This window comes from Lithobates pipiens, unplaced genomic scaffold (genome assembly GCF_037356315.1).
Source record: "Lithobates pipiens isolate NorthernLeopardFrog02 unplaced genomic scaffold, aLitPip1_a1.2 Scaffold_18, whole genome shotgun sequence".
Classification (NCBI taxonomy): domain Eukaryota; kingdom Metazoa; phylum Chordata; class Amphibia; order Anura; family Ranidae; genus Lithobates; species Lithobates pipiens.
In genome coordinates, this window is record NW_027507758.1 from 197973496 (window position 1) to 198001368 (window position 27873).

General features: G+C 42.3%; 1 protein-coding gene across 3 annotated transcripts in view; it reads right to left on the reverse strand.

Moving 5' to 3' along the window:
* MTR (5-methyltetrahydrofolate-homocysteine methyltransferase) overlaps positions 1-27873 on the reverse strand; it is a 1186028-nt gene that overhangs the window by 342309 nt on the left and 815846 nt on the right. For all 3 annotated transcript variants that reach the window (XM_077486511.1, XM_077486510.1, XM_077486509.1), the window contains exon 23: positions 12278-12345. In XM_077486511.1, the coding sequence (XP_077342637.1) occupies positions 12278-12345 (68 nt within the window). The remainder of the gene's footprint in view (positions 1-12277; positions 12346-27873) is intronic.

Sequence of the window (27873 nt, forward strand, 5' to 3'; positions counted from 1 at the left end):
GTTGAAATATTATGTCTTTGTGGACGCGTTCCTGAACATAGGATCTCAAGGGTCTTGGGAGATTTGGACCTAAGAGTTGTCAATACTACTGTGGAGAGATAATGTCTGATTTGGAGGTATGTCCAGTGAGAGATTAGTCTAGGGTCATTGTCCTTATTGAATTCCTCGAGGGGTAGAGGTTTCCCATTGCGGAGGAAATGTTTAATCAGTACTGCTTTGTGGGGCCAGCTTGCTAAGAAAGAGTTTCGTTTGTTTCCTGGGGGGAAGTCGGGATTGTCCCTGAGAGGCGTTAGGGGGCTGATCCAAGGGGTGGGGTCACTTTTCTTATATGTGTCATGAAATATTGCTAACGTGGGACCAATAAGAGGATGAGACTTGATCTCTCTTGAGTGGTACTTGGGGTTTATCCATGGAAGGTGGTTGATTGGGCAGGGAAATTGGGCTTGTTCTAGTGATACCCAGTCCTTGATAGGTTGGTGTAAATTCCAGTCCACTATTCATGTGAGTATAGTTGCTTGATGGTATTTTTTCAGGTCAGGGAGAGCTATTCCACCTTTATTTTTTGGGAGAATTAGTCTTGCGTATTTGATTCTGGGAGGTTCACTCCTCCATATAAAGGTGGTACATGCTTTGCGGAAGGCGGCAAAGAAGGAAGATGGTAATCTGATGAGAATCGTTTGCATAGCGTAAAGGAATCTGGGCAGAATAGTCATTTTTATCAATGATGCCCTTCCAAACCACAAAATATTGAGAGAGCTCCATCTTTTAAGGTCTTCCTGTGAGTCTTTTAATAAGGGTAGAAAATTAAGTTTGAAGAGGTTGTTTAGGTTTGAGGGTATTTCTATCCCCAGGTAGGTAATTTGTTTAGGAGACCATGTGAATGGGAAGTTTTGTTTACATAGTTCAACGTCTTTGGGGGGCAACAATATGTTTAGTGCTACCGATTTGGAGTGGTTAATTTTTAAATTGGATATTAATTGGAACGTTTCAAGTTCCTGAATTATATTAGGCAGTGAGACAAGGGGTTGCGTTAGAAAGAGTAGCATATCATCTGCGAAAGCAGCAATTTTATAAGAGTGATCTTTTATTTCAATGCCTTTTATATCTGGATTGGACCTGATTTTATTAAGGAGCGGTTCCAAGGTGAGGACAAATAGTAGCGGGGACAAGGGGCAGCCCTGTCGCGTCCCATTTTTAAGGTTGAAGGCATTCGACAGGTGACCATTGGTGCGTACGCGTGCAGTTGGATTTGAGTACAGTGCGGCGCTGTAGGCTCTCATCCGAGGCAATATGCCAATATTTTTAAGAATTGCATCAATGAAGTCCCAGGCCACTCTGTCAAATGCCTTTTCTGCATCGAGAGAAAGGAAGAAGCCCTGTTTCTTTTTGGAAGTTAGCCAATTATTTATGTTCAGAGCCTTAATGGTGTTGTCCCGGCCCTCTCTGCCGGGGATGAATCCCACTTGATCTAGGGAAATTAAAGATGGAAGTAGGGGTAATAATCTGTTGGCAAGGATTTTGGCGTATATTTTAATATCTACGTTTATTAAAGAAATTGGGCGATAGTTCGTGACAAGGGTTGGGTCTTTTCCTTCCTTGGGAATGACTGCTATGTGCGCTTCCAGGACCTGTTTGGGGGGATTTTGTTCGGAATGGAGTGTTTGGAAGGTTTTCAAGAATTTGGGCTTAAGAACGTCAAGAAAAGTTTTATAATATTGTAATGGGAGACCATCTGGACCTGGGGCTTTGCCTATTTTCATATCCTTTAAGGCCCTGTCAAATTCTTCGCCATTAATGGGAGATTCAAGTTCCTGGGCGATATTTTTTGCTATTTTTGGGGGGCTATGTTTGTCCAGATATTCTTGAATGATTTTTGTTCTGACCTCTGAGTTAGGGGGACACTTGGGATTGGAAGGGATATTATATAGTGATTGGTAGTACTGTTCAAACTGGGTGGCTATCTCCTCGTTCGAGGAATATGACACTCCTCTGTTATCTTTTATTTGATGTATGCTGGAAGCGGCTTTCTTACTCTGAACCGCTCTCGCAAGAAGTCTTCCACTTTTATTACCTTGCTCGTAATATATTTTATGTCGTAATATATATTGTCTTTTAGCTTTAAGATTCAATTCCTCGGTAAGTGAATCTCTAGCTTGAGTCAACTCCTCAAACGTGGAGACAGCCACATTTCTTTTATGCTGGAGTTCGAGTTTGTGTATATGATTTATTAGGGATTTGATTCTAGCTTGTTTTTCCTTTTTGAGTAGAGTCAGCTTCCTTATAAATTCGCCTCTAATGACGCTTTTGTGGGCTTCCCATTGAATGATGCTGGAGGTATCCTCAGTATCATTACGAGTAAAATAATCGTCCCTAAAGAGGAGAATATCTATAGGGTCTTTCAGTACAGTGGTGTTCAGTCTCCAAGTTTTAGTTATAGTGTTTTATTCCGGGAAAGTCAAGGTTAGTGTAATTGGGTGGTGGTCAGATAAAGTCATAGGCTCTATAGTTGTGTTAGTCAGGAGTGGTAGGTCTGATTGCGTAATGTAGAAGTAGTCGATTCTGGAATATTTTTGATGGATTGTTGAGAAGTATAATCTCTGGATTGAGGGTTGAGAGTTCTCCACGTGTTGTGTAACGTTAGCGACTGCAGTTGTAGTTTTATTTGTTTCAGAGCCCTGAAAGGAATGCTCGAAGAGCCATTCGAGGTGTCGGCAATAGGATTAAGGGGGATGTTGAAGTCACCTCCTAGTATTAGAATGCCAGAAGCGAAATTTGTTAAAAGGTCCTTGATCTTACGAAAAAAAGGGAGTACCTAAATCAGGTAGGTAGGACGCACACCGGAGGAAGGATTAGACCAGCTAAGCCAACCTATATGTATATGCCGGTAGGGTCAAGAAGCGATATGGGGAATCACTCCTTGTGTGGGTTCGATGGCCAAAAGGGGGGGGCGAACAAGTGTCAGATGTTGTTTCACAAAATAAGGCGATAGATATAAGGTATTTGGGACCGGCGCCCAGGGAGCCCGAGTGGACATGGTAAATTAAACCAAGACAGGGTTTTAGTGCCAGGAGGTAGAAGGAGGCATAACGTAGCAGTATCCCGTCTTTTGGGCTTTAACGGCAAAGCCATTGCTGTAGTAAGGTGGAATGTGAATCAGTGACCTCCTGTGTACAGTGGGTATGCATTTCTCTCAGTTAGGACCACTGAGATAAAGTCAGTGAGAGCATTTTGTAAGTGTTATGAATTAATGCGTCAAATAGATGAAATCCTTTCACCCTTGGGAGGGGTTGACTATTTAGGTGTGTTACTTGGTAATATTGTGCGATAGAGTAATCCACTGAGGAACAATCGTAATAACAATACTTTTAACCTTACATAGAGAAGAGGAAGGGCGCACCGAGAATCCTGCCAGGCCTCAATAAGTTCGGCGCTAAAAATGAACAACAAATAGTTGTCACAGTCATTATGGAGACTAGTGAGCTTCCCTGATAACAAAAGGATTGTGTCTATATATCTAGTAGGATACATAGGTTGTGACTTTCTTGGACCCAAGAAAGGTGTGCACTAGAGGGATTCTCCGTACGCCCAGTTAACATGAGTTTTAGAAAAGTAGGAGGGGGTTAGACCCCTTGCAGAAACCTCTTACTGATATCTAACGTACACTGTGATCGAGCAGAGACATTTACTTTGTGTATAATGAAAGAAAAAGAGGAAAAAAAAAAAAACCCTCAAAAACAATAATGGAAGGAGAGGTAAACCAGGTTGTGAGAAACCTTTTGACAGAACTGGTATGAGGATAATCCAGTCTCCAGGGTTCGTAAGAGAAATAAACCTTTAGTGATTAAAACCGTGAGTCACTTGTATGCTAGCATAGGGAGAAAAAAAATCTAGAAAACCTCCACGTAACAGTCAGTGTCCAAACTGGCATAGAAAACAAACTCAGATTTAAACCCTTTCCCTCTTGTAAGCATTTAATAACACAGACACAGGTGAGGAGAGGGTTAGTATTTGCCAACTATTTAGGAGTCCACCTGTAAAAAGAACTTTATTGTGAAATACTCAGTTCAGTCTTTTCCCCAAAAAAAAACATGTTTGGTGAGGGCGACTGTAGATCTGCTTAATTGCAGGCCCAAACGCTGACTGGGTTCCCTTGTAACGAGTCAGCATGCGTTTTACCCATAAACCGGGAAACCATAAAAAGATCGCAAAAGAACCCCCTAAGGGGGCTTATCTTTTGGGGTAAACCTGATTTACCCAGTTGTGGATAGGGGTGCTGAAGGTTCTCTGGGTAGAGTCTCGCGCTGTTAACAGGGCACTAGCTGGCGGAGTTAGGCCATAAGCTGAGGTGATGGCGGGTCGATTAGGACAACGGTGAGCTAGTGAGGAAAAGGACCAAAGGGTTGTGGGGCTTCTTTAAGATAAATGCTTCAAGGAGTTTCATCTTGAGGGAGGCGAGGGACTGCGGTCTAAGTATCCATTAGATCTGGTCTGTCGACTCGGTCTCTTTATCTGGGTGGGGAAATGCCTGGGCTTCCGTGTTCTGCTCCCCTTCGATGGTGAGGTGCTGACGGAGATCTTCGGCAGCGATCTCTGTTTCTCTGCGCTCTGGGAGTCGTGTTGTTTGCTACTTTGATCCAGGTGTCATGGATCTGGAAGGAGTTGTACCAGTCAGGTACCTCCGTTACAGGGAGGTTGAGCGATTCACAGAATAATTGCAGGTCATCAGGAGTGCGTAGAAGCGCTGTGTGACCTCTCCATGTAGCAGACAAGCAGAATGGAAACTTCCATCTGTAGGGGATGCCTCTGGTCCGGAGTTGGTCCAGTAGCGGGCGAAGGGCCCTGCGTTGCTGTAAGGAAATGTTGGAGAGGTCTTGGTACAATTTGATTTTGTGACCATTGAAAAGCACTCTGTTTCTTTCTCTAGCTTTTTTAAGAATGGCTTCCTTTAGTGGAAAATTTACCAAGCAGCAAACAATGTCTCTTTGTGGGTCAGTGTCTCTTCCCCTCGGTCTGAGAGTGCGGTGAATCCGTTCAAAGTCAATTGGGGAGTCAGGGGGTCTCTCCAGCAGATCATTGAAAATGGAAGTTGCCGTTTGCATTACAGGGGTTTGGTCTGTTGTCTCGGGGACCCCACGGATTCTGATGTTGTGGCGCCTTCCTCTATTGTCGAGGTCCTCAATGTAGCGTTGCATCTCTATTAGGTGACAAAGGTGGTTGTCAGAGGATCTTTGTATTTGTTTCAGGGCATCAGAGTGACGTGATGCAGTTTGTTCAGCTGCTCCAATTCTTGCTGCCATATGCTGGATGTCAGACTTTAAGTCTGTAATGGCTGCTGACAATGTAGCCTTGATATCAAGTGCTACTGCCTGGAGATCTGCAAGGCTTAGAGCCTGTGTGGCTGGGGAGGCTTGGGGGGATACAGCCTGAGTCAGTGGGGGAAAGCTGTCCTTATTCAGGCCTTGCAGGCCGTTCGCGCCGCCCGCCGCACCTCCGGAGGTGCCGAGCGGGACGGGCGGTTTAGGCGAGGCCACGGCTTTGAGGCCTTCCCCGTGCGCCGGGCGGAACATCGCCGGAATGCTGGTAAGAGGGGACTGACCTGCCTCGGCGGTGTCGCGGGATCCCGGAGTGCTCCGATCCCCCTTTCCCATGTTTGGATGGCGGCGGATTAGCCCTGTGTGCTGCTTAGTAGCTCCCTGTATGCCGGAGGAAAGGGATCAGACGTCCATCTCTGTCCCCGGTTAGGCCACGCCCCCCCCAAGCAGTTTTAAAAATCCTGTTTTCTTTTCTTACATCAGGGGACACAGAGCCATAGTAGTTACGATGTGGGATGTCCCATAGCAATGGCAACTTAAGAGGGAGACAACCAAAAAAAAACAGGAGGCCAGAGGACTCATACTGCAGTCTGCAGTATACTGAGCCCAAAGGCAATATCCTCATGACCTTTAATATTGATTTTATAAAATCTGATAAACATAGGAACCGAAGACCAAGTTGCGGCCTTACAGATCTGAGCCATAGAGGCCTGATGATGCACCACCCAATAGGCACTAATTGCCCGGGATGAGTGTGCTCTAGCATAAGGAGGAAGAATTTTCTTCTTAATTCGAAGCTTGAACAATCACTTGACAAATCAATTTGGAAAAATAGTAGATTGACACTGCCTGTCCACATTTTGGACCTTCTGGCAGTACAAATAAAACCTGTGTTTTGCGAACCTGAGCAGTCGACTTTAAATAGACTCTGATCGCTCTTACTACATCAAGGGAATGTAGTGCTTTCTCTTCCCAAGATTGATGCTCTGGGGAGAAAGCAGCAAGAATAATATCTCGGTTTAAATGAAAAAAATCCTGTTGCCACTTTTGGTAGGAATTCAGGGTGAGGACATCAAACCACCTCACCCTTATGCATGATCCAATATGGCTCTTTACAAGACCGAGCCACTAGTTCCGATACTCTTCTAGCAGAAGAAACGGCAACCAGAAAGATCATCTTTCTTGTCCAAAGAAGGAAATTTATCGTAAAAGGTTCAAGCTGATTCAGCAAAGCCAATAAGACCAAATTTAAATCTCAAAGATTTAGAGGTGCCTTGATAGGGGGAATAATCTGTGTTACCTCCTGAATAAGCTACGCACCAAGATTGGGAAGCAAGAGGCCGTTGAAAAAACACTGACAAGGCTGGGGATCTGGCCCTTCACAGAAGTCAAGACCAGCTTTATTTCAGATCCCATTTGCAGGAATCAGGGATCCTGCCTATGACATACTTCCTGGGGTGGCAACCGCTGTATTCACACCAACATACATATGCCTTCCAGACCCTATAGTAAATGATTCTGGAAGCCGGAATCCTGGCATCAAAGTAGACACTACCTAAGAAGATCACCCATGATCCTTTATAAAAGTGGGATTCAACAGTCAAACCTGTTAAATTTTTCATCCATAAGGTAGGATGAAATACTGGACCTTGTGCGAGAAGGTCTGGCTATAATGGCTTCTTCTCTGTAAATCAAGATCTTCTGGGACCCACTGGGGCAGCCAGAATCACCTTCTTTCGTTCCTGCTTAATCCTGCAGAGAAGGCGTGGAAGTAGCAGAACTGGAGGAAATGCATAGATCAGTGAAAACTGATCCCATAGAAAGACGAATGCGTCTGTTCCGCCCGATAGCGGATCCCTTGTTCTCGAAACAAAGTTGTTGACTTGGTTGTAGATTCTGGACACGAATAGGTCTGTGTTTGGAATACCCCATCTCTAAAATATAGCTAGGAAGATGTCGGGGTGAAGAGATCATTCTCCTGGAAATAATTGTTGGCGACTCAAGTAGTCTACCTGCCAATTCTCTATTCCTGAAATGAAAATTGCCGATAGGCAAGAAATGTTGTGTTCTGCCCAAGCTAGAACATTGGAGAGGTTGGTAGGGGGCACTAATTGGTCTAACAAACCGAAAAAAATATATATATATTTTTTTCTTATTGCAACCAGCTTGCCTGGTTTTACAAGTAAGTTAGATATCTGGTAAACTATATTTGGCTTCTAAAGTGCATATAGATGTGAATCTGTACAGTAGCTACATATATCGCTAAAACCTTTTTTTTTTTGACAACCAGCCTGCCTGGTTTTACAACTAAGTTGGATATCTGGTAAGCTATAATTGACTTATAAAATGCATATAGATGTGAATCTTAACAGTACCCACATAGATTGTTAAAACTAATATATATATATATATATATATAAATCAGGGATCTCAAACTGGCGGCCCTCCAGCTGTTGCAAAACTACAAGTCCCATCATGCCTCTGCCTGGGGGAGTCATGCTTATAACTGTCAGCCTTGCAATGCCTTATGGGACTTGTAGTTTCACAACAGCTGGAGGGCCGCTGGTTTGAGACCCCTGATATAAATACAAAATAATAGACTTATAAAAATATAAATCTTAAAAGTATCCCCATGTATTCCTATTACCAATCAAAGGTGTGCTATCACACCATATAAAATATAGACAAAATTTCATAAACAGAAACTGCATTCATTTAAACCCCACAACTGAATAAGTAAATGCACCAGCCCTCCTATAGAACCCCAAAAAAAATGTTTTTTTATACCTGTGAACTGGCAAATCGAATATATTAAACAACAATAAAGTGCTTACACCGTAAATGCCTATCTAGGTGTATCAATCAAAATCAGTGTACAAATCTTAAATTAAATAACATTTATGAGTGAACCAAACCACAAAAGTCCATATATATGCGATTCTTGTGACCAATTTTTCCAAACCATCAATGGGAAACCTTCAGCACATTATGGCTATCACCTGGAAAAGTGCTTAAAAAAAGCTAAAAAAATAAAAAAAAACAGTGTCAGCTTACCAGATGAAGTTGACCTAATTCGTGAAAAAAAGGTCAAGCAGGTTTTTGCAAGACAATCCTTGCTGTGTTGGAGAAATCCGTGGATCAGATACCCAGTCCCCCACATATGGAGCTCACGGATGGAATATGAAACAAAATGCAGAGGAACTAAAAATAGTGTAATCCCATTTATTTTAAAGGGTTAAAAACAAGAAAAATGCCAAATGGCTGCTTACATATCTTGGAATTAGTTTTAACAATCTGTGGGTACTGTTAAGATTCACATACAAACAAGGCCTGAATCTTTTTATTCCAGACCAACAGGATGATGTTTTGAAGCAATTCTTGAGTAAAAACTGTGCGTAAGGGACGGCCTTGAAGGAGGCCAGCATTTCCCCCAACAATCTCCTGCACAGCCTAATGGAAGTTTTCCTTTGTTTTGATAAGTTGAATTAGTCCTACAATGGAACTGATTCTTGTCTGGGGTAAGAATTCCTTATTCTGTATGGTATCTATAACCAGCCCCCAAGTACTGTAATCTCCTTGATGGTTTTAAGGAGAATCTTCCAAGGTTGAATATCCAACCCAGAGATTTCAGGTAGTTACGGCTGTGATCAGACTCTGGTTTTAGACCCAAGACTGAATGATCTATTAAAAATAGATCTTCTAAATAGGCTAGGACCGTTATGCCTTGAGCCCTTAATCTGGCTAAAGGAGGTGCCAGAATCTTTCAGAACACCCGTGGTGGTGCTGTGTCTAAACCGAATGGCAGGGTCACAACTGAAAAACAGGATTTTTAAAACAGCTTACCTGTAAAATCCTTTTCTTGGAGTACATCATAGGACACAGGGCCTCAAGTAATTACTTGGTGGGTTATGGACCTACCTTCAGGTGTTGACACTGGTATAACCAATACAGGAAGATAACTCCCCTATATAACGCCTCCACCTTCCAGGAGTACCTCAGTTTTTGTAGCCAAGCAATATAAGTAATATACTCTCACACCATAAAACAGAGGGCGGGAGCTGTGCCCTATGATGCACTCCCAGAAAAGGATTTTACAGGTAAGCTTTTTTTAGAAACACCATTTTCTTTATCGTACATCATAGTACACAGAGTCTCAAGTAATTACTTGGTGGGATGTCTCATAGCAATGCTACTTGAAGGGAGAGTGACAACCCTTAGGGTAACCCCCAGACCTGAGGACCTATACTGCTGCCTGCAGCACACTGCACCCAAAGGCGATATCCTCATTCCATCTTACAGCCACTTGATAAAATTTTGCAACTGTATGTACTGAAGACCAAGTCACGGCCTTGCAGATTTGAGACATGGAGGCCCGGTGACGCACTGCCCAAAAAGCACCAAGCGCTCTGGTAGAGTGCGCCTTAACTTGAAAAAGGGGAATCTTTCCCTTTAAATCATAAGTTTGAATTCTAACTTTCCAAATCCACTTAGCGACAGTGGATTTCAACGCTGCCTGTCCTTTTTTAGGACCCTCTGGCAGAATAAATAAGACTAAGTCTATGACTAATAAGTTTTATGAATCTGAGCAGTTTTCTTCAAATAGATCTTCACTGCTCTCACTACATCAAGACAATGTAGTGACTCTTCTTCCCTGGAACATGGTCTTGGGAAAAACGAAGCCAGGACAATATCTTCATTCAGATGAAAGCCTAAAACCACTTTTGGCAAAAAGTCTGGACGAGGGCGTAACGCCACTCTGTCCTTATGAATAACCAAATATGGCTCTTTATAAGAGAGAGCAGCCAATTCTGCCACCCTTCTTGCTGAGGATATAGAAACCAAAAATACCAGCTTCCTTGTCAAAAGGACTAAAGGAATATGCTTTAACAATTTGAATGCCTGTTTTTGTAACACAGACAAAACTAAATTTAAGTCCCAAGAGCTTAAGGGTGATTTAACTGGCGGATTAATCCGCAGCACTCTTTGCATGAAACCCCGGACTAAAGAATGCGTAGCAAGTGGTCTCTGAAATAAAATTGATAAGGCTGAGACTTGGTCCCTAATAATACTCAGGGCCAACTTCATTTCTACGCCTAACTGCAGAAAGGCAAGACTTCTGCCTAGGATATACCTTTGAGGGTGCCAACCCTTGGATTTACACCAGGAAACATAAGCTTTCCAGACTAATATATAGCTCTAGAAGCTGGCTTTCTAGCATTAATCAAAGTAGAGATAACGAACCTGGAAATCCCAAGTTTCTTCAAAATGTGGGTCTCAATAGTCAAGCCATTAAATTTAGCGTTCGTAAAGTAAGATGGAAAATCGGCCCCTGAGATAGCAGGTCTGGCCTAAGTGGGAGGGGCCATGGCCTTCCACTGTCATCTTTACGATCTCTGCGTACCATGACCTTCTGGGCCATGCTGGTGCTACCAGTATTACCGACTTTCTTTCCAGCTTGATCCCGCAAAGAATTTGAGGCAGCAATCGAATCGGGGGAAATGCATAGATCAGTGAGAGCTGATCCCGCACATCTGTTCCGTATGAGAGTGGGTCCCTTGTCCTGAACACAAAGTTGACTAGCTTTGTGTTGAATCTGGACGCTAGAAGGTCTACATCCGGAGTCACCCATCTTTGGCAAACAGCTCGAAACACTTTGGGGTGAAGAGACCATTCCCCCACGAACAACTGCTGGTGACTTAGTCTGCCTGCCAATCCTCTACTCCCGGAATGAAAACGGCCGATAGGCATGGGAGATTCTCTTCTGCCCAAGTTAGAATCTGGTTCACCTCTCTCTGAGCTGAGAGACTTCTGGTGCCTCCCTGGTGATTGATATATGCCACAGCTGTGGCATTGTTGGCTTGGATCCTGACAGGACAATTCTTTAACCTGGAGGTCCAAGTCTTTAGAGCCAGATACACTGCCCGAATCTCTAGGATGTTGATGGGCAAGGTTCTTTCGGTACTTGAACATTGTCCTTGGACAGTCGTCCTCTCTAGTACCGCTCCCCAGCCTGAATGGCTGGCATCTGTCATTACTACCTTCCAGATAATTGGTCTGAAGGTTTTTCCCTTCAGAAAATTACAGGATAGTAACCTGATTTGCAGCAGGTTCTGTCCTCTAATCTCAGCCTCCAGCTGATCAATCTGCTACTCTGCTCTGCTTCTCTTTTTTTTCCTGAACATATCATTGTGTGAGAATGGGAGTGTGGAACACTGTAGTGGTCCTCAGCACATGAAAGGTTGCTCCTGGGATAGCAAGACACCTGGTACTGGCGAGGGGTTGCAATTGGCTTATACCATAGTGCTCCTTACGCTTTTACCATCTGGTAAGCGCATTCTTTTGTTGGTGGCTGGGCACATTATCGATAAGTGTGTGGAATCACTGTGGTGCATTCATTAGAAGCTGAAAGATAAATTCTTTGATTTAAAAGAACTTTCCCTATGAATCTTTTATTATGGCCTGTTATTAATTCAATTTAATAGGTTCAATGGTGAATGTAGTGCTGTTTTTTTTCCCCCACAAATGTAACAGCTATTTTCATGTATTGGCACAGTTTTTTTTTTTTTTGTTTGTATTGATTGTGTATCCCACAGTTGAGCAGCAGCCTTGCAATTTTGATTATTATTTTTTCATTTTTACAGCACGGTTTTACCCCCCCCCCCCCCTTTTCTGAACAATAATTGATACCGATTTACTAAAGGAAAATAGGCTGTTTCCTTAGGTTAGTGAATGAGGCCAAACTGTGCTGACTTCAATTATCCAATCAAGTGCAAGCAAAATTCCTATTTGTTTTTTCACTTAGCATCATTTCATTCACTAAGCCAAGTACACATTTTAAGCAAATGCGCTCTACTTTAATGAATCAAACACAATTTCAGTTAAAGTAATAAAGGTTTTTTCTGGTTTTATGAATAAAAATGCAAACAAATCAACATGACTGAACTATACAGAAAATCAGGGCTTACCAGCTTTGTTTTCAATTGCAGCTCGCAAAATCTTATCACATGGAGTCATAACACCTAGGTCAATCACCCTTGAATAAAAGTAAAATAAATAAAATCAATGAAATAATTTGAGACACTAAGAACCACAATTAGTATCCAGAATCAGTACCCTGGGTATTATCACTAGGTATATTATTATTATTCTTCAAGATTTATATAGCGCCAACAGTTTGGGCAGCGCTTTACGATATGAGGGCAGACAGTACACTTACAATACAAATCAATACAGGAGGGATCAATAACATTACTTTGTGGTAATACAGAAGTATACTGTATGTGTGGAAGTCAAGTCTTTTAAAAAAAAAACTTTTTCCTACAGGTAAGCCTATAACAAGACTTCTCTGTAGGTACAGTGACTACCTCTTTTCACCGTTTAGGAGATAGTCACACTGCATGCAGCTAGTGACGTCACCGAAACATATGCTCTGAAGGGACAGCATACTCGTGGCTGTGACTCCTGTGTGAATACGCAGGAGTGTTATTGCGGCTTGGCCAGTCAGATGGCCGAAGTACACAAACCCAGAAGGAAGACCAGGTAAAGATGGAAGCCCTGTCAGTGGTGACAGCATGCTGCTGGACTGCTTCGTTCTAAGGTAAACATTTCATAGGGGCCGATTTACAAAAACTGGAGAGTGCAAAACCTGGTGCAGCTCTGCATAGAAACCAATCAGCTTTCAGGTTTTTGTCAAAGCTTAATTAACCACCTTAATACTAGGCACTTTCACCCCCTTCCTTCCTTGAACTTTCAGTTTTCTGTGCTCTCGCACTTTGAATGACAATTACTGCATGCTGCACTGTACCCAAATTACATTTTTATAATTTTTTTCTCACAAATAGAACTTTCTTTTGGTGGTATTTATTCACCACTGTTTTTTTTTTTTCAATATGAGGGAAACAAAAGAGCAACATTTTTGAAAAACAAAATTTTCGACTTTGTTTTTACATTTAGGCCAGACTGTATTCTGCTACATGTCTTTGGTTAAAAAATAAATCCAGATAAGTGTATGATAATAGGTTTGTGTTAAAGTTAAGCGTCTACAAGCTAGGCTACATATCAGTGAAAATTGATCAATCCTGATGTATTGAAGGCCCAAAATATATTCCGCTACTCCCGAGTACGGCGATACCACTTTTCCAATGCCTGGCCACATACAGAGTCCCATGCAGAGATCATCATTTTCTAAGAGCATAAATGACACATTTAGTTTCCCGACTTTTTGAAGGCCCTGAAGCACCAAAACAATGGAATTACCCACAAAATTACTACATTTTGTAAAGAACCCCCCCAATGTACACTCTATGAGGCATAATGAGTCTTTTGAACATGTAATTTTTTTCCACAAGTTTATGGAAAATGTGGAAAGAAATTATAATTTTTTTTCTAACACATAGCATGTGCATAGCAAAAATTACCCCCCAAAATGCATTCTGCTACTTCTCCTGAGAATGGCGATACCGCATGTGAGACTTTTACACATCCTGGCCATATACAGAGGCCCAACATGCAGGGAGCATCATCAGGCGTTCTAAAGGCATAAATTACTAATTTCATTTCCTGAGTACCCATCACATTTTTGAAGGCCCTGGAGCACCAGGACAATTAGAATTAGATGTGGCAGATGATCACAGGCAGATGTGGCAGATGATCACAGGCAGATGTGGCAGATGATCACAGGCAGATGTGGCAGATGATCACAGGCAGATGTGGCAGATGATCACAGGGAGATGTGGCAGATGATCACAGGGAGATGTGGCAGATGATGACAGCTGATCACACACAGATTGTGACAGATGTTCACACACATGCGCCAGATGTTCAGAGCGACAGGTGCTTACTGGGACAGATGTGCGACAGGTGCTTACTGGGACAGATGTGCGACAGGTGCTTACTGGGACAGATGTGCGACAGGTGCTTACGGTGATTGGACAAAGCCATCATGTGATCAGGAGGGCAAATCACAGTGCCCTCCTGCCAATCCGAGATGCAGTGTGCCCGAGGGACACAAGCACATTGGGATCATGCGGCTGTGTGATCCTGCTCCTTCTGAAGGATGTTGAGAAACCCACCGGTAGTATATGTACAGTGGCTGGGTGGGAAGTGGTTAAACAAGCCAAAGTTAGAAGCTGATCGGCTACTATTAGGGGTGCAACAGATCATCATATATATATATATATATATATATATATATATATATATTTATTTTATTTTATTTTTTTTTATGGAATATTTTTATACTGACCATAACAAATCCAATAATTCATGAATGGACACATGACTATTTTCTATGTGAAAGTATAGATGCCACCTCTGAGGATGGACACTAGACAAAGCAAAAGGGCAAATAGTGGCTATTCTCCTACCTGTGCAACATAAATTCAGGAGTAGCAAGTAGTGAGCAAGGCACAGGAATGGATGGCAACCCTCCAGAGAATATCCTAACTGCAGCAACAAAATGAAAACTTGCATGAAGGGAGTGAGTTCCCCCCAATTATTCAATGAGTCATGGGGGATGAGTCATAAGAGGGCCAATGAAAGATGCAGGGCTGCAGAGCTGGAGGTGCATGTCTGTGTACATCCAGGAAGTGAAAAGGCCACAGCTTCAGCTGCCCAGAGTTAAAATGGATGCAGCCAGACTTAGTGGCGATTTCTGCAGCATATTTGGCAAGTAGAGAATCACAATATATATAAAATAATATGCAACATGTTTGGAGGGAAGATTAGGAATGACAAAGATGTTTTTATTACAAATTACGTGATTAGACTGCAGTTGCTCTTTAAGTTATGCTATAACATCTGCCAAAGCGGCCACATCCACATGCTAATGCTTAGTAAACATGTGGACCAAAGGACCAGGTAGCAGTTCTGCATATCTGGTAGTTGGATGCCTGATGCTGAAAGTCCAAAAGGCACGTTCTGCCCTAGTAAAAGGAGCAGTGACAAAAGAACCAAGGATGCTGCAAGAAACTTGAAAAATTATGTAGTGATTACATAATGGTCACATCAAAACCCAAGTACTTAATACACAAAACCATACAGAAAAGACAAACAAGCAGTCCACCTACTGACCTAAAAAAAAAAAAAAAATGTGGCTTGTAGAACCTTAACAGCCCCCACATCTAGCGCATGCATGGCAATCTCCTTCAGAAGAGAAAGCACTCTGTTTCAAAAGTCGTTATATACAAATATAACCTATTGGCACCCAGTCTGTATGAACAGTATAGCAGCTTGCTAACTTTGCAAAATAGACAATTTAATACACCATGAAGACTCAGAAGCAGAATCAAAGTTAAGGTACTGTAGGGTATCGACATACTTGTTCATAGGTTAGAGGCCAAGGGCCACTGGTATAGAATCACCAAGGCAAAAATATGCCTCCAAATGATGCTTAGCACTAGACCCTGATCTATCTCTAAAGAGATTTCAGGATTGTATAAATCTAAGGATTAAAACAGTATTTAATTAAATATGTAAAACAAAAATGCCAACAGGCAGAAGAGACCCCAATGGTCCTGTCGAAAATGCTTCCCGCAGTCTATCAGCGGTAATTTACACTAAGCCACGTATGCACAGCTCAGATTACATTTACAGCACCCATTCTGTGCCATGATGAATTGTGCTTTGGGCAAAATGAAATGGGAACTCTTTATCCAGAGCGGTTACAAGGCACCAAGGAGATGGAAAGAGCCATCACTGTGGAACACTGGAGCCACCACAGAAAGATTAAGCACAAACAGCCAGAACATCTGTCATCACAAGGGTTGTCAGGAAATGTGTTTTAGAGACAATGGCCTGTCTCCTTTCTCAGTCTAACTAATGCCAGTGCCTCTGGGATTAAGTACCTGTCCACTGGCTGTTCTAGGTTAACCCCTCCAGCACAAAGATTGGAAATGAGGGCTAAGCCCTGTGGCACAATTATCCCAAGCTGCTGACATAAATAGAATGGGAAGGGTGCCAGGGGCAGCTGGGGAACAAAAACAAATGTGAAGTATCATAAAAAATAAGATGATAACAATGAGAATGATAAAACAAATGTCAAACAGTGTCACCCAAGAGCATGGCAATAGATATATATATATATAAAGTCTGGTTGAAACAAGACAAAAGTCCATCTAGTTTAACCAATAAAAGGGTAAAAAATATATGCCATTGTATACCCACAATCCCATACATAAAATTGATCCAGAGGCAGGCAAAAAACAAAACAAAAAAAACAGCCAAGCATGATCCAATTTGCTCCAGCAGGGGAAAAAAATCCTTCCTGATCCCTCAAGACGTAATCGGATATTCCCTGGATCAACTTTACCTATAAATGTTTATATCCAGCTATAATATGTACATTTAGTAAAAATTCCAGGCCTTTTTTAAAGCAATCTACTGAGCTGGACAGAACTGGCTCTTTTTTTTTTTTTTTTTTAAACTAAGATTTGTATTGAGTTTTAACACAGAAGGACTAGCACAAAATGACTGACTTAACAAAAATCAGTGCCATTGATATTTGGCAATACCTTGCATTAACAGAGAATTGTTGCAGTAATAAAAGCAGCATCACAGTGGCTAGGACCAATAATATGTGTTTAGAATTCAAGTTAGCCAGTCCCGTTTATGATATCGTAGCTTATAATGCAAGGACCAGGAATAAACAGAAGTAAACTATAGAAGTTAACAGACATTAATGATGACAACCATCAACTAGTCGTCGCTAGTCAAATAGAAGCACAATATCCCATCCAATACAGAATATGAACCTCCGGACTCCGGAAACAGTAGGTCATTTATGTGCGTTTAGCCACACCTCCCAAAAGAGGATAAATTGATCCCTGTTAACTTGTGCAGTAGTAAGGAAGTATTCAGAGGAGCACTGTAGATGCACCATACAAATAATTTATTAGAGTGTAAGCGATGTATCTTTTTTCCATCAGCTCATTATGGTCAGCCGGGCCGATATTAATATGTGTAGAACCAGTGTTCGAAAACATTTAGGGAAATTGTCTATGAAGAGTCCTAGTAGAGCTAATCTCAGAGACAGACAAGCGATGACCCCTGTAATCGATGATTTTTTTTACCAAAAATATGTAGCAGAATACATATTGGCCTAAATTGATGAAGAAACTTTTTTTTACATTTTTTTTTGGATATGCATTATAGCAAAAAGTGATTATATATATATATATATATATATATATATATAAAAACACCGTAAGATGGCTCGATTTGTGGGGAAAAAGGACAAAAAAATGTATTTGGGTACAGTGTTGCACGGCCGTGCAATTGTCAAGAGACACAGTGCCCCATCACAAAAAATGGCCTGGTCAGGAAATGGTTAAAAACAGATTGCCACAAACTGGTTACTGATTTACAGGCCATAGGATGTGCAATAGGTTTCCAGGTTGACCGTAATTACACCATTAGTCCGAGGAGGAATCCTTATACATTTAGACAATCTAACTGGTGTTGGGTACCATTCACAGTGAAGGGGGAAGAGGGAAAAAAAAAAAAAAAAAAACTTAGACCTGTGACGGTATTTCTAAGAGCATTTCAGGACAACCCTACGCTCCCTTTCTTCAGGAAACACTTGCCAACCTTTAAATCCCTCCTCTTCCACCATGGCTTCAGTTATTGTGGCCTCCGACATACTGGAAAAAAAAGCACAGAACACCACAAACAACCATGAAACGTATACCACTTCTAAGCCACAAAGGGAGGGAGCTAGCGGTTGTCCTGAAACACTCTTAGAAATACTGTCACCGGCAAGTCTAAGTTTTTCTCACATCATCTTTCAGGACAACCCTGAAGAGGATAGCCAAGAAATTTACCCTAGGGTGGGACTACTGCCTGCAGCACCTTTCTACCGAAGGCTTGATCCACAGTTGACAGTAAGTCCAATCTGTAGTGTCGGAGAAAAGTAGAATAATTGGACCAAGTGGCCACCTTGCAGATTTTACCAGGCATAGCACCAGCCCTTTTGGCCCAGGAAACTTCCGTTGCCTTTGTGGAACGTGCAGCAATCCCTGAGGGCGGTATCTCTCCTTTAGCTCTGTAAGCCTCTGTAATTGCCCATCTAAGCCACCTACTCAGAGTGTTTTTAAAGGCTCTCACCTTTACAAGGTCCTGAGAAGATTACAAAGAGGATATTTGTTTTTCTGAATTCCTTAGTGACAGATAGGAATTGAAGGAGGCACCGTCTTACGTCCAATGTGTGTAAAGCTTCTTCAGCTGCGTTGGCAGGAACCGAGAACGTGGGCAACACTATTTGCTGTGAGCAGTGAAAGTTTGAAGAAACTGGGTCTGTCTGAAGAACCAAATGGTCTGGAAGGACTTTAAGAAAAGGTTCCGTGACTGCCAAAGCCTTAAGTTCGCCAATTCTTCTTGCTGACGTAATGGCTACTAAAAAGATAGTTTTTAGAGGGAAGGGGGGAAAGGCATAGCACAGTTGCTAATGCCATGGATGTGCTAGAGCATCTATGCCTATAGCGTGGTGCTCTCGGCGAAGAGAAAATTTGTGGACCTTTGAGTTTTGTTGACTGGCAAACAAGTCTACCTGAGGATGCCCCACGCTTCGGAGATCAGAAAGATTTCCCGATTCAGGCTCCACTCTGCATCTACCAGCCTCCTCCTGCTGAGTAGATCTGCTAACAAATTTGTGACCCCATCAGGTGAATTGCCGAAAGAGAGGCCACATTCTGTTCTGCCCAAGAGAAAAGTTGATTGGCTAGAACCATAAGACCCCTGCTCCTGGTTCCTCCCTGCTTGAGGACATATGCCACGGCCGTCATAATGTCCGGAGGGACCTGCACATGATGCCCCTTCACTGCTTGGTGAAAAGCCAGGAGACCTAAGAAGATGGCTCTTAGTTCTGGCCAATTTGACGACCTTGGGGCTTCTGTCTTGGACCAGGTCCCTTGCTCTGTTAGACCATACAGGTGGGCCCCACAACCCCAGGAACTTGCGTTCGTTGTTAAATGTTTGTCTAGTGGAAAGACCCAGGCCAGTCCTTTTGAAAGGTTGGCCGAATCCCTCCACCACGACAGTGCTCGTTTCACCTTTGTCAGCCTGAACTACTTCTCCAGTGAAACCTGATGTGACCAAGCCTGTAAGATGCTCAACAAGCGGTCTGGAATGAAAACTGGCCCATTTCACTGCCAGGATCGAGGCCGTAAGAAGCCCTAACACCGACATGGCTGATTGGACTGAAAAGTAATTTGTTTGAATTTGCTTTACCGCCGCATAGATCTTCTCCCGCTTTGCCTGCGGTAAGAAGACTTTCTGGAGAATTGAATTGATTACATAACCCAGGAAAAAAAATAAAATAATTCTTGACTTGGCTCCAGACTTGATTTTTCCAAGTTGAGTATAGAGGTCGACCGATATATCGGCCAATATTTGCCGTTTTTTAAATTAATCTGCATCGGCCGATTGAGCTGATAAAAAGGCCGATTTAGAACAGTGGGACTTGGAAATGACTTCTGTAATAGAAGTCAGTGTAAGTTGCCTGAGTCGTAATAGAAACGACTTTCCTCCTCTCTGGGCAGCTTGCCAAGAAAAGAACAAAAAGATACAATGTTTACACTTGAATGAATGAACTCATCTCAGTGTGTAGAGTTCTCAGTTTAACCATTTAAAGACAATCTTTTCTGACACTTGTTGCTTACAAGTAAAAGTCCTGTATTTTCTGCCAGAAAATCACTTAGACCACCCAAAAAGTATATATATTTTTATAGAAGAGATCCTAGGGAATAAAATAGCGGTTGTTGCAACATTTTATGTCACACAGCATTTGCGCAGAGGTCTTTCAAATGCATTTTTTTTGGAGGGGGGGGGGGGGGGGGGAAATACACTAAATGATTAAAAAAAAAAAAAACGAAAACAGTAAAGTTAGTCCATTTTTTTTTTCATCCAAAAGTTTGGAGTACTTGTTTTTATTTTATAGGCTGCTTGCACATTGGAGCGGGCAGACGTTGATGGTAAAATGTTGCTAGTTTTAGCAGTGCTTTACCATCATTTTAGCGGTGCTATTCGGCTGCTAGTGGGGCGCATATAATACTAGCTAGCGGCTGAAGAAGAGGTTAAATGCGCCTGTGAAGCACCGCTGCCAAATCGCATTGCATGTGCTTGGGCAGTGGTGCCCATTAATATCAATGGGCAGGAGTGGTGGAGAAGCAGTATACACCACTCCAAACGTGCTGCTTGCAGGACTTTTTTTTTTTTTTTTTTTTTTTTAACATTCTGCCAGCGCATCGCCTCAGTGTGAAAGCACTCTGTCTTTCACACAGACTGCAGGGGAGTCGTTTTGCAGGCACTTTACAGGCGCTATTTTTAGCCCAAAAGCGCCTAAAAAAACGCCCCAGTGGTAAAGGTGTCTGTTAGGTTTTATGAGATGAAGGGGGATAAAAAAAATAAAATAAAAATCGGCCTAACATATCGGCCCAAAAAAAAAATCGGCATCATATATCGGCCGCCATGATTTCTAAATATCGGCATCGACCAGAGAAAAACCCATATCGGTCGACCTCTAGTTGAGGAGCCACCCTAAGTCCCTGAGGTGACTCTGCGATATCTGCAGATTTGTCTGCAGATATCGCAAAGAACAACAGGTCGTCTAGATACGGGATTACAGATATTCCCCTCAACTTCAACGTCTCCAGAGCTTCCACCATTATTTTTGTAAAAATTCTGGGGGAAGATGAGAGCACGAAAGGTAGGGCCCTGAACTAAAGGTGCCAGATTGATGTCCCCAGGTTGACTGCCAACTGGAGAAACCGCTCAGAGGCCTGGGCAATTGGAACATGTAGATAGGCATCCCTTAGGTCTAGGGATGCCATGAAGCAGTCTGGGGTCAATAGCTATTGAGTGTATTGTATCCATGCAAAAATATTAATCGGTGTATACTGCGCTGTGACAAGGACTTTTATTAAGCCACCAACACAGCTTCTAGACAAAAGCGTGAAAACAAAGATATATTTTTTTTTTGTGTGTAGCGCTATATCAAAGTGTCAGAGAAAATGTGTCAACATACATATATCTGAAACCATCTAAATAGATATCACATACTACTGCATGAACACCAAAAATGTAAAATCAAACATTTAAACAAAAAATAAATATATGCGAGAAATATAGGTGAAGAAAATTACATATAATCATTCGCAACCTCCTTATCAGAAAGTGCAAATACTAGATGAGTCCCACAAAGTATGCCATCCAGTGCCAAATTGCAAGATAAACTTCAAGAAAAACTTCCAAGGTGTATTTTTCATGAATATACCACCACCACCGTGAAACTGGGGGAGGCTTACCGGAAGACTTAGACTTAGCTAGGTATATGCCCCCAAGTCATGTAGGCTTATAGCTGGAATTCAACCCAGCAGGTATAAATCTGCAAATTCAACTCACACCACAGCATCAATTTGGCAAGAATTTGTTGTTAACCGATAGGAGAATTCCCAGAATTGGGAAGTACATTGACTTCTTTCTCCAACTGCTTGTAAGAAAAAAGGGACGCGATTAACCGGCTTTCTGAGTTTAAGATCGAGGGTGACCTCCTCTTGGTTACAGCAGATGTCACGTCCTTGTACACTTGCATCCCTCACTCCAGAGGGATGGAAGCTGTGGAATACTTTGAGGAGGGAGCCTACTTTAATTCCAACTCAAATTAGATATATTCTGGAGCTATTGGAGTTTTCCACACAACAAAACTATTTCTGGTTTGATAGCCGCTTCTATTTACCAATAAAGGGAGTGGCGATGGGGGCAAAATTTTCCCCTAGCCTGGCCAACTTGTTTATGGCTAAATGGGAGGTGGACACTGTCTATGCTTTAGATTACCTCCAGTTGAAGCTGTGGATTAGATACATAGACAATGTCCTCCTCCTATGGTCTGGTACCCCAGACTCACTTGAAGAAATCTTTTCAACCCTTAATACCAATGCTCAAGGAATCTCACTATCATTCCAATTGAGCACATTGAAGATTAATTTCCTTGATCTCGTAGTGGAAAAAGCTGAACACTTGCTCACATTTAGTACTTATTTTAAACTTACGGACAGAAACGGTTTCATACCTGTTGACAGTTGCCATCATAGGACATGGCTGAATTCCATCCCAAAGAGCCAATTTCTACGGCTTCGCCGTAATTGCACAGGGGTGGAGTCCTTTAAGGCACAGGCTGATGTCCTTAGGTTGAGATTCTTGGAAAAAGGGTACAACCAGGGCGATGTAGACAAATCTCTGGTGGAAGTCATAAACACTGATCATTCGCAGTTATTATTTGAGAAGCCTCAAAATGAGGAAGACAATTGCTTTAAATGGTCCTTTCTTACGAGATTCTCAACACAAACAGATAAAGGATATTTTTGTGAAACATTGGGACATCTTAAGAAAAGATAGGATTCTGGGTTCCATCATTCCGGAAAGACCCAAGGTTGTATATCGAGGTTTGCCCACACTTAAAAGTAAAAGAGCTCCCTCTATTATCAACCCTCCTATTAAGCCATCTTTTTTTCATAACTGGACAGGTATTTTCCATGTAATAGGTGCCTTGTATGTCAATACAACACCTGTGGACGCAGGACTACAAAAGTTTCCAAAATCTACCATTACAGGCTGTACTTATATCAAACAATTTACCTGCGCCACAACAAATGTGGTCTACATGTTGACTTGCCCTTGTGGCAAGCAATATGTGGGCCACACCACAAGATATTTTACTACAAGGGTCTCCGAACATATTAATTTGATAAAACAAGGTAGTACTAAACACACAGTCCCACGTCGTTACCATCAGTGTTATGAGCGTGATCCCAGTGGGACTCGGTTTCTTATCATAGAGAAGTACACTGCGCCATGGAGAGGAGTGGCCTCCATTAGAGGCGTGTCTAGGCTCAAAACCTTTTGGATCTACGAACTGCAAAGCTATTTTCCAGAAGGTATTAATGTGGAATGGGATATTCGTTTTTTTATTAATAGATCCTAGTTGAGTGGGGACCGAATGACTTTTCTTTTTATACTTTTATTCTTTTCTATTTTTCTATAGGTTATAAAAAATTAGAGGGGATAAGAAAGTAGCCCTTTAAGTTATGAGTGGTAATACATCCAGTACTGCTAAATAGACTTATAAGTTAGAATTGAGATTTTTTTTTTTCCATAAAAGATTTTATTGAAAGATTCAAAGCATACAAACACGCGAGACAGAAAAACATCATGAGCAAAAAGTGCTGCCACGACCTTTTCAAATCGCAGTAAAGAAAGCACTATATCACTGCTGCGTTGGTCGTGGCTAGTAGAACAGTGCTATACAGAGGCATATCTTGTCAACAAACGTATAACTAATATGATCATATCTTTAGAAGAGGCGTACTCAAGTCGTGACAGGTAGTGCTGGGCCTGAGTGCCTAACCCATGGGACCAATATCATCCGGTCCAACTAGGGTTCTTAGGGTGGTGTTATTCCTGACACCCGTGACCGACTGGGAGAGCAAACGGCTGCCTTGTTGCAGCTCTACAAGATTAACGGTTGGGTAAATGTTCTACGGGAGGATTCAACATTTGATTGGGTAGATGAGAGGGGGTAGAAAGGATATAGAGAATATGGGTATAAGGGAGAGAAAAGGAGAGGAGGTGGGTGTCCCCCCCCCCCGATGACATTGCGCCCTCCTTGTTTTAATAAGTCAAGTATTCCTACCTAGTGGGGGAAAGAATGTCTTCTATTTGTCCGTGGTTTGAAAATGTTTCCAGCACGCCCAAATAGTCGATAATTTCTGTAGCCGTTCTTGTGTGGTATATATCAGCTCTTCCATCTCCTCTATCCTAGCAGCTCTTGTCAGCCATTCCTGAATGGAGGGAACATCAGTAGATTGCCAGTGTGTGGGAATACACAGCCTGGCTGCGTTAACCATATGCATGGCTAATGATTTGAGGTAGGTCCGTTTAGGTAGAGTCATAAGGTGGAGGAGATATTGTGCGGGCTTATAGTTTAAGGTCTAAGTGGTGACCTGTGCGATAATGGAATGGACTTCCTGCCAGAAGGGTTGTATTAAGGGACATTCCCACCATATATGAATCATCGAACCTATTGCTGTCTGGCATCTCCAGCATGTGTTGGGAATTGTGGGGGAGAATTTATGTAGTCTAGAAGGGGTCCTGTACCATTTAGTTGCGATCTTATATCCATTTTCTTGAACTGCTACATTCATCGAACCTTTATGGGCGTAAGTATGTCCTCCTACTGTTCATTAGTAAGGTTGATTAGTAAGGCTCATCCTGAAGTAGTACATATATGCTCGATATTAAGTGTCTCAGAGGGGTGTCGCTTGTACATAGGCGTTCAAATGGAAGAAGTTGTCTACACCACGTGGTAAATGGCTTTTCCAAGGTGAGGAAATGTCTCAATTGTCTATACGACCAGAAGGGGAAGCTTTGGGTCGGGGAAAGTGCTGCTAGGTTTTCGTATGAACGTGGTCTACTTTTGTGGAAGAAGTGGTATGCTAACACCTCCGCATGTGGCCACTCTCTTCTTAATGAAGTGCATTCTCCCGGGCGAAAATCTGGGTATTTGCGTAAGGGGGTTAGAGGTCCTGGTCGCGAGGACACTTTGTAGAGGAGTAAAGCTTGGTTAAAGGCCACTAGGGAGGGGGAGATAAATGGATGTGTTTTAACGGTCTGGTTCCAATGGCTCGGGGTAATCCAGGGAAGGGAGTGCAGCACTCCATTTGTGAAATGGTTCTCCAAAGGAATCCAAGCCTTTCTGGTCTTGTGGATCTGCCAGTCCACCACCCTGGTTAGGTGGCATGCTAGATGGTATTTGGGAAGGTCAGGGAGACCAATTTGTTTTAGCCCGATTTAGGCGGGAGTATTTAATATGAGGGGCCGAGTTCTTCCAAATAAATGTGGTGCAGGACTTTTTATACGTTGCAAAAAGGAGGGAGGGAGGTGAATCGGGATTGTTTGCATCAGGTATAAGAGCCGGGGGAGGACAATCATCTTTAATAAAGCCGCCCTGCCTAACCAGGAAACATTTAGGTTGGCCCAGTCTGTTAGTTCTGTTTGAATTTTGGAGAGCGCGGGTAGAAAGTTTTGTTTGTATAACTGACATTTTCCTTGTAATTTGGATACCCAGATAAGAGATGCTATCCTTCTGCCATCTAAATGGGAAGGAGTCCTGACAGTGAATAGCTTAGAGTAATTAATCTTTAAGTTTGATAAATCCCCAAACTGTTTCAAATCACTGAGAAGATTAGGTAGGGAAGCGCGTAAGGATTGTAGTGACAAGATATCGTCCGCAAATGCTGCTACCTTAAACTCTTTTTCACCCACAACACATCCTTTTATATCAGGGTTGGCCCTTAATCTGTTAAGCAGGGGTTCAAGTGTCAGAACGAAGATTAAGGGCGACAGGGGGCAACCCTGCCGCGTCCCGTTGCTGATGGAGAAGGTGTCCGACAGGAGGCCATTGACTTTTACTTTAGCTGAGGGGTTTGAATACAAGGCGTCAATATGAGCGCACATACGTGGCAGGAGTCGCACTCCTTTCAGTACTGCCTGCATATAGTCCCAGGCCACCCTGTCGAACGCCTTCTCCGCATCGAGGGATAGGAAGAACCCATGGGACAGGTTGAGGTAAACCAGTGATGTAGATTCAATGTGCGGATAGTGTTATCTCTGGCCTCCCTACCGGGGATGAAGCCCACTTGGTCAGATAAAATGAGGCCGGGAATGAGGGGAAGCAATCTATTGGCGAGCATCTTTGCGTAAAGTTTAATGGCTACATTAAGTAGAGATATGGGCCTATAGTTGGACACTTGCGTTGGGTCCTTGCCGGATTTGGGGTTTAACTGTTGTGTGCTTCCAGCATACAACCTGGATGGGTTTTGGGGTTTGATAGAGCGTTAAATCTCCGTATTAAGGGAGGCGTCGGTTCGTCTGTAAAGGTTTTGTAGTACATAAGAGGAAGACCATCCGGTCCTGGGCTTCTACCCACTTTCATTTGTTTAATTGCCATTAGAAGTTCCTCTGAAGAGAGAGGGTACTCTAGGGCTTGCGTTTGTTGAGGTGTGAGTGGTTTAGGGCAGTATTGGGATAGGAAGTCTTTGATTTTGTCATTACCGTCACCTATATTAGGTGTCCCTGTCTTGTCTCGCGCCAGATTGTAGAGTTTAGAATAGAAAATTTCAAATTGTTTGGCAAGGTCAGTGTTTCTGGAGAGTATGTTTCCTTTGCTGTCATGTATCTGGTGGATTGTCGTCTGGGATTTGGCTGCCTGAATCGTGCGGGCAAGGAGTCTCCCACTTTTGCTCTCATGCTCATAAAATATATTTTGGCCCAGGATGTATAGTCTTCTGGTGCGTTTCCCTAGCTCATCTAAAAGTGTGGAGCGTGCTTGGATGAGATCCTGGAGTGTCGATAGGGAGGTGGCCTGTTTGTGTGTCCTATCGAGTTTGTGGATTAGTGCAATAAGGGTATTAATCTGTTCCTGGCTTTTCTTTTTCGAGGCAGTTGCTAGGGAGATAAGTGTCCCACGGATGACACTTGTGGGCCGCCCAAAGCGTAAGAGGCGATATGTCAAGGGATAGATTTTCATTGAAGTATAGTTGGATTCGGGAGCATATTTGTTGCAGAATTGCCGGGTCATTTAAAAGGGAGGGAGAATTGAGATTTTTTATGTATGAGGTGTATGTATAATTAAATGAGATGCACCCCTTTTTTATTTTTGTTCATATTGCAATATTGTTAAAATTGCAAGTTATATGTATTGTATTTTTTTAATAAGACTGCCAATTGTTTGTACATCATGAACTCTTGTCATTTACAGCTAACACATCCCCTAGCTTGACATTGGATATTTATACATCGATGGAATCCAAGTGTAATATTTCCCTTCTCCTTTTTTAGGTTGGGATATATTTATTATATATCCCTGATAATTTCTTTAGAGACAAATTGATTTTGGATGCGAGTCTGGGCACTCAGTGGAATCTCCTATTCATTTTTGTCACCTCTATTCACATCATCATGTTCACCTGTTTTTAACTAGCTATACTCTTTATTTCATTCGATTTTCATTCATTTTTTTCATTCTTATCTTTATTTCTATTTTTACTTTCTTTTTTCAATTTATTTATAATATATATATATATATATTTGTTTTCATTCTCGCATTCTCATTTTATTTACATAAACTCTCTTGTACTTTATTGTAAGGGGGTAAAGATTGGTTGACCAGACATTGTATCCATTCACCGCAATTTTCCAGTCTTGTTTGCTTATAAGGCTAATTAAGTACACCGGCCGCTTTTTCTATTTACATAGCGAAAGTGCGCCGTTCCTGCCTCCTTTTCAGATCAAGGCTTGGAACTTAGACATCAAACCGGAAGCGAGCATAACTATGCCTCATCTCCAAAGTGAGGCTTGAATATAGATAGGTCATTGGTTGCTATCGAGCTGAAAGTGAAGGTTGGCGATCGGAAGCTTATAGTGGAGTACAATGCAGGTTTATTCACACTTGGTTGGTCTATTTGTCTATAAGGGCTAATCGACAGATTGGAATAGGCATATAATATTTATA